At 41.9% G+C, this 13666-nt stretch overlaps 1 protein-coding gene across 5 annotated transcripts in view; it reads right to left on the reverse strand.

The window, feature by feature from the left end:
• Window positions 1-785: 785 nt before the first annotated feature.
• The window catches only part of EHF (ETS homologous factor), a 60607-nt gene continuing 47726 nt past the window's right edge, over window positions 786-13666 (reverse strand). For all 5 annotated transcript variants that reach the window (XM_069965165.1, XM_069965167.1, XM_069965166.1 and 2 more), the window contains 6 exons: window positions 12125-12184; window positions 11609-11668; window positions 11147-11215; window positions 9847-9912; window positions 3993-4188; window positions 786-1898 (listed from right to left, as the gene is read on the reverse strand). In XM_069965165.1, the coding sequence (XP_069821266.1) occupies window positions 1799-1898; window positions 3993-4188; window positions 9847-9912; window positions 11147-11215; window positions 11609-11668; window positions 12125-12184 (551 nt within the window). In that variant the 3' untranslated portion in view covers window positions 786-1798. The remainder of the gene's footprint in view (window positions 1899-3992; window positions 4189-9846; window positions 9913-11146; window positions 11216-11608; window positions 11669-12124; window positions 12185-13666) is intronic.

The raw sequence follows: 13666 nt of genomic DNA on the forward strand, positions 1-13666 counted from the left end.
TATAACTACAGGATGGTCCAAAAGTAGGTGGACAGTATGTGTAATAGGGTATGAAGGGGGAGATTTAACAAACATGGTGTAAAGTGAAACTGGCTCAGTTGCCCCTAGCAACCAATCAGATTCCACCTTTCCTTTTCTAAAAAGTCTGCGAGTAATAAAAGGTCGAATCTGATTGGTTTCTAGGGGCAACTGAGACAGTTTCACTTTACACCATGTTTGATAATTCTCCCCCATAGTGTAAAGTGAAACTGGCTCAGTTGCCCCTAGCAACCAACCAGATTCCACCTTTCATTTTTCAAAGAGTCTGAGAGGAATGAAAAGTCGAATCTGATTAGTTGCTAGGGGCAACTGAGCCAGTTTCACTTTACACTATGGGGGAGATTTATCAAACATGGTGTAAAGTGAAACTGTCTCAGTTGCCCCTAGCAACCAATCAGATTCCACCTTTCATTTCTCAGACTCTTTGGAAAATGAAAGGTGGAATCTGATTGGTTGCTAGGGGCAACTGAGCCAGTATCACTTTACACCATGTTTGATAATTCATAACCCTATTCCACATACTGCCCACCTACTTTTGCACCACCCTGTATATATCAGTAGTGCTTGCACATATCCGAGGACCCCTTTAAATCTCTGAAGTGGAATGTTTAAACATGATCATTGATTCCTTGCCGTCACGCCACATTTTTCTCTAAAGTCTAAATAAGCGCTTGTTCCCTTTATATCTATGTAACAATCCATGTAACATTTCTACTATTACTATCAACTACATAAAAAAGAAGAAATTCAGTTTTTTTTTTTAAATATATAAATCACTGTATAGTTAGAAAAAACTACAAATAAGTATCAAAGGTGACGTCATAGTTATCATGTGACCATGGTGGACAAATCACATGACCCCTGGACATGTTGAATACATTACTTATTTAAGTTGGTTGGTAAATTAAACCCAAAATATAAAATACTCTCAGTCCCACAAACCCTTCAGAGAATAAAGCTTATTTACTTTCGATACTATATATATAATAGTTTTTAGGATCTCTGCTTGCTTCCAGTGAATAACAACTTCAATTACTGACTTCCAAACAGTGTCGGACTGGGGTATCTGGGGCCCACCAGAGGAAATTATCCTGGGGGCCCACCAATAAAGAACCAGTGAGAAAGAATTGTTAGTCAGTGTTTGAGCAGGTTCTAAAGTTGGCGGCCCACCGGAGGATTGTCCGGTCCTCTGGTGGGCCAGTCCACCAGTCCAGCACTGCTTCAAAGACTCACTCCAAGACAGACGTCTTATAACTGTAATGTAATGGACAATGGCCTTGTGTGTCCATCTCACGGCCATCCTCCGGAACTTAACTATAAAAAGTTCTCATTCACTGACGGCAAGCAGAGAGCTTGAAAACCAAGGATTGATATACCAGGTATGATAGAATTCTGAAGAACTTAATGAATAGGATGAAATTTCCTTCAATGACATAGTAAAACCTTCACTTATAAAAAAAAACAATCAAAAAGAAAAAAACAAAAACAAACTTCATCTAGTGTATGAACAAAAAAGGAACTTAACAATGGTAATATGAGAATAATCCAGCATTCCTGATCTCACAGTATAAATCTCCCAAGAGCTACCAATGTAATGCAGCAAATTCCTATGGAAAGTCACAGAAAACTGTGTACACAGTCATTCTCCCGAGTGTAGAGAAGTGGCATCACCGGCACCAAGTCTTACATCCTTGTGTCGTCTTGTGCCCCCCATATAAATAAATTAGTCAGTGTTTGTAGGCTTCCAGTAAGGGGGGATTCAGCTGTCGTTCTCCCTCCATCCCCGTGCGTTCTTCCCAAACTTATAGACGAGACGTCTCCCGTCAACACGTTCCAAGATCTCTCTTTTGTAGTAGTATCTGGCAAAAAATAAAATAAAATAAAGTTTACCCCAATAGATAACTAAATCAAAGAAGGGCCCTGTTTTAATCAATATTCTACAACTGGTTATCTATTAACAGTATAATGACGCCAGTAGTATTGTATCTGTTATTTGTTTAATAATTCCATTGTATCATGTACAATTTTGTTAGGATTTGACATTAATCATCTAAGTCCATGGAAAGAGCAATCCTTCAGCCGTGGTTTCTTAGAGGTTTCCACCACAGGTGGTTTTTCGTTTCCTGAATGCTGGATGATGACTCTTTTGTTAGTTAAGGATTTGCAGTGTTTAATAGCTTGTGCCTGGGCGTATATTCATAGATGTGCTTGGACTTGTAGTTAGTGATGAGTGAACTCACCTTTTTACCTAAACACTTGACATTTGACTCCCAGTGGCTAGAGAAGTTAGCTAAAGCTGCCAGGAAAACATGACTACAGCCTATGTAGCCTGTAGCCCCAGTGTTTCTTACAGTCTCACTGGACTGTGGAGCAAACGACTAACTGGAACCGGAATGGCGCCAAGGAGGAAGTTAAGAGACATATCTTCCTCCTCTGCTTCTTCTGTGCAATAGGGACATAGTAGGTTAGATTCATTTAACCTGCTGCTAGTTCCCCTTTAATATTTGGCTACTGAAAGTGTTTTGGCACCTTAAGAATCGGGGACACAGGTCTTCTTTAGAATTGGCATTAGGGCCAGTGTTTTTGAACACAGCTTTACAAGTTATTCATTCCAGGTGGAGTTGCCTTTATTTCTTCATTGCTATCATGACTGTTGCAGGGCATGTCGTGGAGTTAAGTCAGCTTGACTTAATGGAGGAACTATGTTGATGAACAGGATTGTACATGCCAGCAGAGGAGTAAAACAAAATCATTTTTTGCAACAGAGGCCGCGGCATCTGCATTTGTCATCAGATCCGGAATGGTTGACTACAAGGGTAATTATAGGTAGAAGGATCACTTATTATTCTTATGTAATATTTGTCTATGACTCAGAATTTGAAAAATATACAGAAGTCTTATAGAAAAGTCCCCTTTGGTTTATAGACCGAAAGATTAGTGCTACGTTACCACCTGGCTCCCATGATAACACTTCCTGCCCGGGCTCCTCCTTGTATAGCCTTATACAGTAGCTCCAAATTACCATCCACATATATGTCCTCTCTGCTCTCTGCTGCCACCTCTGTCCATGTCAGGAACTGTCCAAAGCAGGAGAGGTTTTCTAGGGAGATTTGCTATTGATTTGGATAGTAATATATTTCAGATATATACTGTAGCTCCAAATGACCATCCACATCAATGTCCACATGTATACATAAACACTGCTATTCATGCAGGTCAATATGGCAATGTTTATGGGAATGGTGATTTGAATCCATGCAATATCCCTATGATAAAGCTAATCAAGGCTAAACACTTTATTATAATAATGTTAAAGTACTCCATTTTTTTCTTTAAAAATAAAATGCTGCCAAAACGTTATACAGATTTATAAGTTACTTCTATTTAAAAATCTCCAGTCTTCCAGTACTTATCAGCTGCTGTATGTCCTACAGGAAGTGGTGTATTCTTTCCAGTCTGACACAGTGCTCTTTGCTGCCACCTCTGTCCATGTCAGGAACTGTCCAGAGTAGGAGAGGTTTTCTTTGGGGATTTGCTGCTGCTCTGGACAGTTCCTGTCATGGACAGAGGTGGCAGCAGAGAGCACTGTGTCAGACTGAAAAGAATACACCACTTCCTGCAGGACATACAGTGGCTGATAAGTAATGGTGGACTCTAGATTTTTAAATAGAAGTAAAAGAGAAATCTAAAAAAAAAATCTACTGGATTGAACAATATGATTTGAGCACTATATAATAGTAAACAATAAGGACAGAGGTGCAGCTGTAGGTGATGCAGAGGTAGCAGTCATAACCGGGCCTTGTGGTCACTAGTAATATAAATAGCATATGGTGGGTAGGGGCCTTGTTATTGATTATTAGTTGGGTCTCTGGCGCTTCTATCACTGCATAAGGGAAAATCCAATCTAGAGTAGAGCATAGGCCAGACAGGTCTGACGCTCACAGCCATATTACCTCATGGCACGGCTCAGCTTCTCGTAGGTCATGCTGCTGTTGTTCTTCTTCTTTCCCCATAGTTGTGCCACTGCTTCAGACTTGAGGAATCGAAACACCCCCTCGGAGCGGTCTTCCCATCTTATGAGGCCTGGGTTCTTTTCAGGTGTAAGCAGGATGTCTCGAATGAACTCCCAGAGATGTGTCCCACGGGGGTCTGCACAGAAAGGCTCAGGGTCAATTATATCAAACTCAAATAAATCAGACCTCGGCTTCTGTCCCTGTTATAGTCATATAGTATATGTACTATTCTAGCTGACTGCATGTTACACTTACACAGGATGTGACTCAGGATCAGTACAGGATCAGTAATGTAATGTATCTACACAGTGACTCCACCAGCGGAATAGTGAGTGCAGCTGTGGAGTATAATACAGGATGTAACTCAGGATAAGTAATGTAATGTATGTACACAGTGACCCCATCAGCAGAATAGTGAGCGCAGCTCTGGAATATAATACAGGATGTAACTCAGGATCAGTACAGGATCAGTAATGTAATGTATGTACACAGTGACCCCACCAGCAGAATAGTGAGTACAGCTCTGGAGTATAATACAGGACGTAACTCAGGATCAGTAATGTAATGTATGTACACAGTGACCCCTCCAGCTGCACAAGAGTTCAGCTTTGGAGTGTAATACACAGTAGCGGATTATAATAAGCCTGTTTCGGGCGGTAGCCCGGGGCCCTGAGCTCCTGAGGGACCCACAGCCACCCAAAAAAATGTATACTTTCAGTGGTGTTTAGTCCCTGGCTTCAGCTCTGACATGATTTGCAAAAAAAAAAAATCGCTGCTTTTTTACCCCAATTTCGTCATCAACATGACATCATCTATCCTATATTATGGAAACCACACTAGTGCTGCCATAGTTACAGTGGGATGAGGGGGCCCAAGCTTGGTGATCAGCCCCTGATAATTATAATACAGAAAGTAATTTGAATCAGTACGGGATACTTGACATATTTTGGACATATATCGTAACATATATGACTCAACAAATGAATTCTATAAATAAGGTGACTAGGTTTCGGTAATTTTGTGACGTTAACCACTTGTAAGAGGTTATGTTATTCTAAAGAGACTCGGAAGCTTCTCAGAGCTTCTTATAGATTTGAAGGGCCACTCTTCTGGTTGCTAGCTGCTAACATCCCATCAAACATTGCAATGAAAAGCATCCCGTAAATCATTGACATATATACTGGCAGAGAACTATTCACCCCTGAGCACTGAACTGTCTCTTTGTGTAAGTTACTGTAAAACAAGCCTCCTCGGTGATCACACCAGACACGCTCAGCGCTTCGCTCTCCAGTGCTGTCTTGGATGACCTTCTAACAATGAAAGCTAAAGAGTCACTTTCACTTTCAAAAAGTTTTGACATCTATCACCGACATGTCAAACATTTTGACTAATTGGCGTCTTGGTGTTCAATCCCCAACTGATCGCTGAGAGACTCGTGGCTTGTGATGGGCTATATAGACACCCGCCTTATTAAGGAGAGCAGTGACGTGCACAGTCCTTTGTAGAGCACTGTTTTTAAATCCAAACCCAAATCCAATTGCCTTTAGAGGACAGTATGGATTCAGTTTCCCTAGAGTGCCCCCGCAGGTGAAATTGTGCATTACATAGTTTTTAGATTTGGGGTTGCGACTCCTTTAAATAATCTCCACAGGCCCCTAAAGAAAGCAGCAGAACCACTACTATATTGTAGGCTCTTATCTTAGGGTAGGTTTAGCAAAAAACAGATGAAAAACGGATGAAAAAAACGGATGCATTTGTGTGCATGAGTTTTGATCCGTTTTTTCCATTGACTTCCATTATAAAAAAAAAAACCAGAAATATAACGGATCCGTTGTTTTTGACGGACACAAAAGTAGTGTCAACAAAATGCATCCGTTTTTCAATAGTTTTTTGAAAAAAAAAAACGGATTGCAAAAACGCAGTGTGAACCTAGCCTTAAAGGGGTTGTTCACAATTTTTTTTTTCTTTGAAATGAATTGGTGCCAGAAAGAGCCAGAGATTTGTAATTTACCTCTATTAAAATATCTCAAGTCTTCCAGTCTTCCATCAGCTAACGTATGTCCTGCAGGAAGTCATATATTCCTTCCAGTCTGGAGAGCAGGAGAGGTTTTCCATGGGGATTTTCTCCTGCTCTAGACAGTTCCTGACATGGACAGAGGTGGCAGCAGAGAGCACTGAGTCAGACTGGAAAGAATACACAACTTCCTGCAGGGCGTACAGCAGCTGATAAGTACTGGAAGACTCAAGAAGTAAATTACACCAGTACCAGTAAAGTACACCAGTTGATTTAAAAAAAAAAAAAAAAAATTAACAAATCCAGCTCTACTACATTACTAGTCACTTAGAATTTTTCTACAGCGCCACCACATGGTTTCTGGATAGCTGAATTGTTTTAGCTTAGAATCCTCTAATAGCAGTAAATTCTCTTAAATAAAAAATCCAGCTCTGCTATATTTGTATCAATTTTGAATGACAATAAGCATTTTTCTTTCTGAGAGTCAGTCCTAGCACCATTATATTGCATGTCTATATCTGTTCTTGTGTTGAAACTAACTGGAAGAAGTAAGCCTGGAGCGAAGTGGAAATCCCCATATCTAAGCTTTTATTCACAAATGTGCATTACTGCCAAAAAAGTTCTGCTGCTGAACACTAGTAATTTATCTAGTAATATTATTAGGTGAAAACTATTCAGAATCTGTACATCAGAGTCTTATTAATAATCATCTAGCAGTGTTATTAGATGATGCACAGAGGTGTCCATTCTCACCTTTCTCTTAGATAAGTTAAGGAAAGGAATTTTCCATGACAGTCTTCCACAACAATATCCTGACATTTTATCGAAGGAGTCAAACAAACTCATTTAGATCATAGACTTACATAGTGTTTACACTTAGGAAAGAGAAGGCCATGACCTCAAAGCTGATAATTTTACCAATATATTCAGCATAGAGATAGGGTGAGAGTGGACACATGAGTATGTCATAGTATGTCATAGCATACCTAGGTAGTCTACAGGGCATTTTTTTGCAGTGTATGATGGGTGTGGAAATGTATAACATTCAGTGTTATTTCTCTAGTATATACCCCTATACTGTATAGTTATTTATACACTGTATGACCGTACAACATAATGGGAGGAGCCATGCACAGCACAGGGCATCACCCAAAGTGGGGAAAAATAGGAATACGGCACCCTCCCTTCCCCTATTAATTAAGCTATAAGCCTGTCTGGATCCTGGGTAGCAGCCTTACGGACTTTTGTGCTGCCTGTTATGCCAACCACTGACTAAGACGGGACAGTGCCACGACATTGATTGGCTGAGCAGTCTGTCACTGGCTGCGGTCAGTGGGGGTCATCGGGAACGCTCAGCAGGACATTTTTATTTTCTATATCAATGCAGGTATATAGCCAAACATTTTTAGAGTTCGGAGAGCACCCTTAAGGCCCCTTTAGACAGGCTAATTATAGGGATGCTTGTTCCTGATAATTGGCCTACGTAAAAGGACCAGAGATCAGCCGATGAACAAGCAAATGCTGTTTTGTTGGCTAACTGCATCTTTGATGTGGCCAATAACATCATCATTATCTTCCATACATTATGCAATTCCCATAGACAGTGTATGTCCAACAATGATAAATTTAAAGGACTGTGTCAATGATCCAGTGATCGACTATGCGGCCTGGCTGTATGATTAATTGAGTTGTGGGATGGTTTAGAAGATAAGCGCCAATCACCACGATCAGTCAGCCCATTCAAAAGAGCACTGGCGTAGCTACCATGGGGGCAGGGTACGCCGTCGCTATGGAGCCCGGGGGTTTAGGGGGCCCGGGCCCCCGCGTTAAAGTATGCCCCCGCCCCCTGTATTGCCGCTCACTATGCATATGCATAGTGAGCGGCCCTGAGCCATCCCCTCCGCCCGCCCCTTCTATCGCTGCTCAGCTAAGCCGATCAGAAGCCCGGAAAAGTGCAATGAGCAGCACTTTCCTGGGCTCCTGATCGGCTAAGCGGCGATGGAGGGGGCGGGCTGGGCGTGCGGAGGGGATCGTTGTCCTATTCACCTGTCCGCCGGCCCCAGCAGCTCCTCTCCCGACACTCCGGTCTCCCGTCATCCTCCAGCACAGGCAGTGGGTACAGATACGCTGCCTGTGTCCCGGAAGTGTTCTGCAGCGGCAGTCTCTCTGTCCCCGGCTGCCTGTGCCTGGAGGATGACGGGAGACCGGAGTGTCGGGAGAGGAGCTGCTGGGGCCGGCGGACAGGTGAGTAACCTGTTTGTTGTTTTTCTGGTCGCAGGGGGGATTGGCTACTATGGGGGGCACTGTATGGGGCATTGGCTACTATGGGGGCACTGTATGGGGCATTGGCTACTATGGGGGCACTGTATGGGGCATTGGCTACTATGGGGGCACTGTATGGGGCATTGGCTACTATGGGGGGCACTGTATGGGGCATTGGCTACTATGGGGGCACTGTATGGGGCATTGGCTACTATGGGGGGCACTGTATGGGGCATTGGCTACTATGGGGGCACTGTATGGGGCATTGGCTACTATATGGGGGCACTGGCTACGATGGGGGCACTGTCTGGGGGCATTGGCTACTATATGGGGGCACTGTATGGGGGCATTGGCTACTATATGGGGGCACTGTATGGGGGCATTGGCTACTATATGGGGGCACTTGCTACTATATGGGGGAACTGTATGGGGGCATTGGCTACTATATGGGGGCACTGTATGGGGGCATTGGCTACTATGGAGGGCACTGGCTACAATGGGGGCATTGGCTACTATATGGGGGCATTGGCTACTATGGGGGGACTGGTTACTATATGGGGGCACTGTATGGGGGCATTGGCTACTATATGGAGGCACTGGCTACTATATGGGGGAACTGTATGGGGGCATTGGCTACTATATGGGGGCACTGTATGGGGGCATTGGCTACTATATGGGGGCATTGGCTACTATATGGGGGCATTGGCTACTATGGGGGCACTATATGGGGGCATTGGCTTCTATGTGGGGGCATTGGATACTATATGGGGGCACTGGCTACTATATGGGGGCACTGTATGGGGGCATTGGCTACTATATGGGGGCATTGGCTACTATGGACGGCACTGGGGGGCGGGGGGGGGCCCCAATCAAAAGTTTGCTATGGGGCCCAGCTAGTTCTAGTTACGCCCCTGCAAAAGAGCCTTTATGCCACTTGACTTCACTGTCAACGGCTTATCTCCTAAAGAACAAAAGCATGGGGCAGTCGAAATCCAAAATGCCCAAACCTTCCCCAGCATCTACCACTGGGGAAAGCTAGGATACTGTGCCAGTAATCCATTTGGCTGATGTTGGCTTCAGGGCAATGATAGACACAGCCCTAATAGAACATTATATTTTTTTTTTTTCGAGATTTCACAATAATACTCGAATTTCCATATAATTTATACATACAAAGACTAAAGCAAAAGTTGACCAAAAATAATACAATAACCGAGAAATTCCGAGGAACCCTATTTATTTTTCTTCTTTAGTCGAGTCATTTTTCTATATAGTGTATTGCATGTAACAGTTGATTGGTCCACCCTGTTAAAATTCATCAGAATTCATCTATTTACAGTGTTATCTCCCCAGATTACTGCCCCAGGATAGAAAATCTTGGACAGTGTCCAAGGAAAGGTGACACAGTGAGGATGGTGCAAGGTTCAGTTCAGCTGCAGGTTATCTCCCTGCCCCCGTATCATGCAGATTCCCGATAAACCCTCCTGTATAAATGATTGGAAGATTAACAATACTTACTGTGTTTCTTCGTGCTGGCTCTCTGGGGATGGTCTTGAGATTTCTTCATGTCACTTTCTGCATAGGCTGCGCAAACAAAAAACAGCATTGTTTTCCCATGGGTTGGTACGTGCCAGCAATGGTGTAATACCGACTGATGAAATTTTCTTATAGAATACAAAAGGGTCATTTCAGGTGTGAGGCAATACAGTGTACTAAACCTGTACTGTTCCCACACACACCATAGGGGCAAAAACAGCAATATTGTTTTGGGTGTCGAGGATTGGGTGTTTTTGGACTTCAAAACTGGACAGGGATAAAATGTATTGGAACGGTACCCAAAGCCCGACTGATGAGGGTGCAAACAGCTCCTTGGTCACCTAGGGTAGAGTGGTTGGTAGTGTTGAGTGGACTTCCTGAAATGTTTAGGTTTGGCAATGTTGTCCGATCCTGAACACTCGGCATTTGACTCACCATGGCTGGAGAAGTTGGTTGACGCCTCAAGCTGTCTCCATAGTTTCCCAGCCGCCCTAGGGCGGCATCCAATTTTTCCAGCCACCAAGTGTCAAATGCCGGATATTCAGGGTCAGAGAATGTTACCGAACCTGAACAGTTCGTCAAGTCTGCTTAATGTTAGTGGTTGGTTAGGTTCATATCTGCATTGGAGGCCTCCATTCAGTGTACAATGGACACCAATGGATCCCTACAGATCTCGTTGGGGGTTCTTCTGGTGTTTGTTTATTTAGCAGAACTTGACCTGACAAAATACTTCTTTCTGTGTTTCTTTTTAGATTCTGCTAAATAAATGGAACCTGTAATGGTGGTCCCTGAACAGAGTAGATGTGAACCTAGCCATAGGGGTCCATAACTTTAATGTCACCCTAGTCCAGAACCCAGGTACTTTCACATTTGGTTGTCTTTCAAAAACATCAACTTATTGGCCCAGATCCGACTTCTTTCACCTAGAGGTATACATTCCTCCTGCGGCGGAATGTGGCAAAGGAATGGATGAGCCAGTTCTGCTTCATTCTGGTGCATAGGCGTGGAGCTAGTGGAGTCCTCCAGTCTATGAAGCCAATATGCTTTAATAGGGGGTATGGACTGGGATTTGAAAACTCACAATGAGAAAACCACTATGCTTCAAAAAGTTGAAATGCAAAATGGATGTTAAGCAGCACAAGGGATAAAGAAAAAAATATGGACATAACATTCGGATACATCAATCCGGAAGACCCTCTGAGAAGACAGGGCATTTTGGAGTCAAGAAGGCTAAGCCAACCTAATAACATAACCAATGCCAATATGCCAAAATAGTTATTACCTGTATTATAGTGATTCGCTGTGGCCGCAGACAGCTGATTCCGACAGAACCCTTTACCATCATATAAATCTAGAAGACAAAATAGAGTGAAATTAATCTGGTGCTCACAACGGAGGCCGTCATGTTCAAGGTCAAACTAAAGTTGACTATAGATGTAAGGATTATCATCGAGAATCCAAACTATTTTATTATGTTACTTTTACATTATCAATATTATTGAATTGCACCAATAAATCTAAAATAAAAAAGTAAAAAAACTAGTCAGTTAGCAATCTCCTTATCCTTCTGCTTCTAACACTTTTGTGGAGACAAAGATGTTTCCATGGTAACAGACTACAGACAACCCCTGTGTAGTCTGATGTTGCAATCATACTGTCATATATCTTGTCTTTTTGCTAACCTACTAAAAACTGTATGTCAGTGGGAATTAAGGGAAAGGGTATGACTTCAGGGCTCACGTACCATCATAGCTGTTGTCGTAAAAAAAAGTTTCTTCTTTCCAGGGTGTGATTAGCGCTGGATCTACAGTAGAAACAATTCATTCAATAAAAATCATGGCAGTGGCATGTGTACCCATAGTATAGAATTTTTTTTAGAAATCATATTGCAAAATATGGCAAAATGGCAAATATGCCAAAATATTGAGCCCAGTAAATTTAACTCCATAACTAGACATGCAATACATTTGTGTCTCATATATAAGCAAAGTACATGAACCATGCTAAAGGAGGGTTCATTTTCTCAGCATACAGTTCTCAACTATGCTCATAACTAGTAATCCATGAATCTGGCATGTAATACACCATTTGTCCAGTAGTGGCCGCTGCAGGGACAATGTACAGCTTATAGAATCTTTCCCTAGTGACCGATCAGTGGATCAGGATAAGACACCCCAGTAATAATCACCTTGTCTGAGCATGTTATTAACAAGGATTGCTTTCTCATTATGCAAATGCATGTTCATTAAAAAAATAATACCTGTTTGCTCTGTTTTTATGACGACATTAAGGGACTGGAGAACCTGGCTTCCATAATGACCTATAAAAACAGAGAGAAAGGTGTGAGCCACATTTACATTGACACATTGGCTGCGGATTGCAATACGATGTTATATGTACAAATACATTATTTATTTATTTAATAAATAAAAAAATATTATTATTACTATTATTATTATTATTGTTTTTATTACACTGCTTAAAGGGGTAATCCAGTCTAATGTAAATAAACCATAAGTAAACCATAGAATAACCTATAGAATGAAAAGTGATATAACTCTCTAATGTCCTTATTAATTATTCCCGGGTTACCCTCCTCATGAAAATCCTGAAAATGGCTGTAAGACAACTGGCTGAAGCAGGAGCCTCCCCCCTCTGTACTGTTTGTAGTAGTAAAGAACTATAGTTAAAGGTGTTCTCCAGGTTTATGTGGATAGGCCATCAATTATATAAACCTTTAAGACATGCCCCTTAAATAAGCCCCACCCCTCAAATTTAAGGAACAAATCAGCAGGATATGTTCTCTGCAGGAATTGTACAAGATGAGGACCATGCAGATAATTCTAAAAACTATTTAAGGCTATGTTCACACTACGTAAAAGTACGGCAGTTGTTGCCATCGGAAACAACGGCCGTACTTTGCACGTGTATGAGGGTATACGATGTGGCACCGCAAAGAACTGACATGTCAGTTTTCTGCGGCCGCAATTCAGTGAAAACCTGTCAGTTCACACTATGAAGCAAGCGGCTCCAGCCTTCATTTTGTTCTATGAGAGTTCTGATGCGGGCGCGCGCTGATACGGGCGCATCAGAACACTGCGGCCGGAAAGAGACCTTTGCAGAGACCGGCCATTCCGTAACCCGGCCAGGTCACGGAACGGCCGGTCTCTTACAGTGTGTGAACATAGCCTAATAGTGATTGAACCTATGTTTCTTGATTAATTTTATCATTCATTTCCTTTAAGTCTCGATAATCTTACCATTTACTTCCGATTTTTTTTTTTAACATTGAGGCTATGCTCTCACAACTTTAAAATAAGGGCAAAATACGGACGTAATTTTGAGGAAAAAATTAAGGCAAGCCTTTTTCGAAAGGAAAATGTGGCCGTATTTTGATATTTAATTATCACGATTATCATTATTTACGGCTGTCATCATCAAAATACAGTTGCATTTTCGCCTAATAAAGGTGGTGTGAACATACTCTTAAACTTGAAAGTTGTAGAACTTCAAGAGTTATTATTAGCTTCAATATTTTATATAGTTTTATGTAGTTATATATTTAATTTCTTCTTGTTGGATAATCTAAAAATTTCCTGCAGTGCCCCCACAGGGGAAATTAGGTATAACACTTTTTTTTTTAATTGAGATCTACCTACATGTAATGTATTGATGTGTCGGGTCCTCCAGGATATTTGTCTTTGCTTTGGCCATCAGAAGGGGTGCTAAACTAAATTTACCAGAATACCCTAACAGTTATATTTAAATTAAAAAAAAAAAACATACAAACATACATTCCCTT

Source organism: Dendropsophus ebraccatus, chromosome 4 (assembly GCF_027789765.1).
Source record: "Dendropsophus ebraccatus isolate aDenEbr1 chromosome 4, aDenEbr1.pat, whole genome shotgun sequence".
Lineage (NCBI taxonomy): Eukaryota > Metazoa > Chordata > Amphibia > Anura > Hylidae > Dendropsophus > Dendropsophus ebraccatus.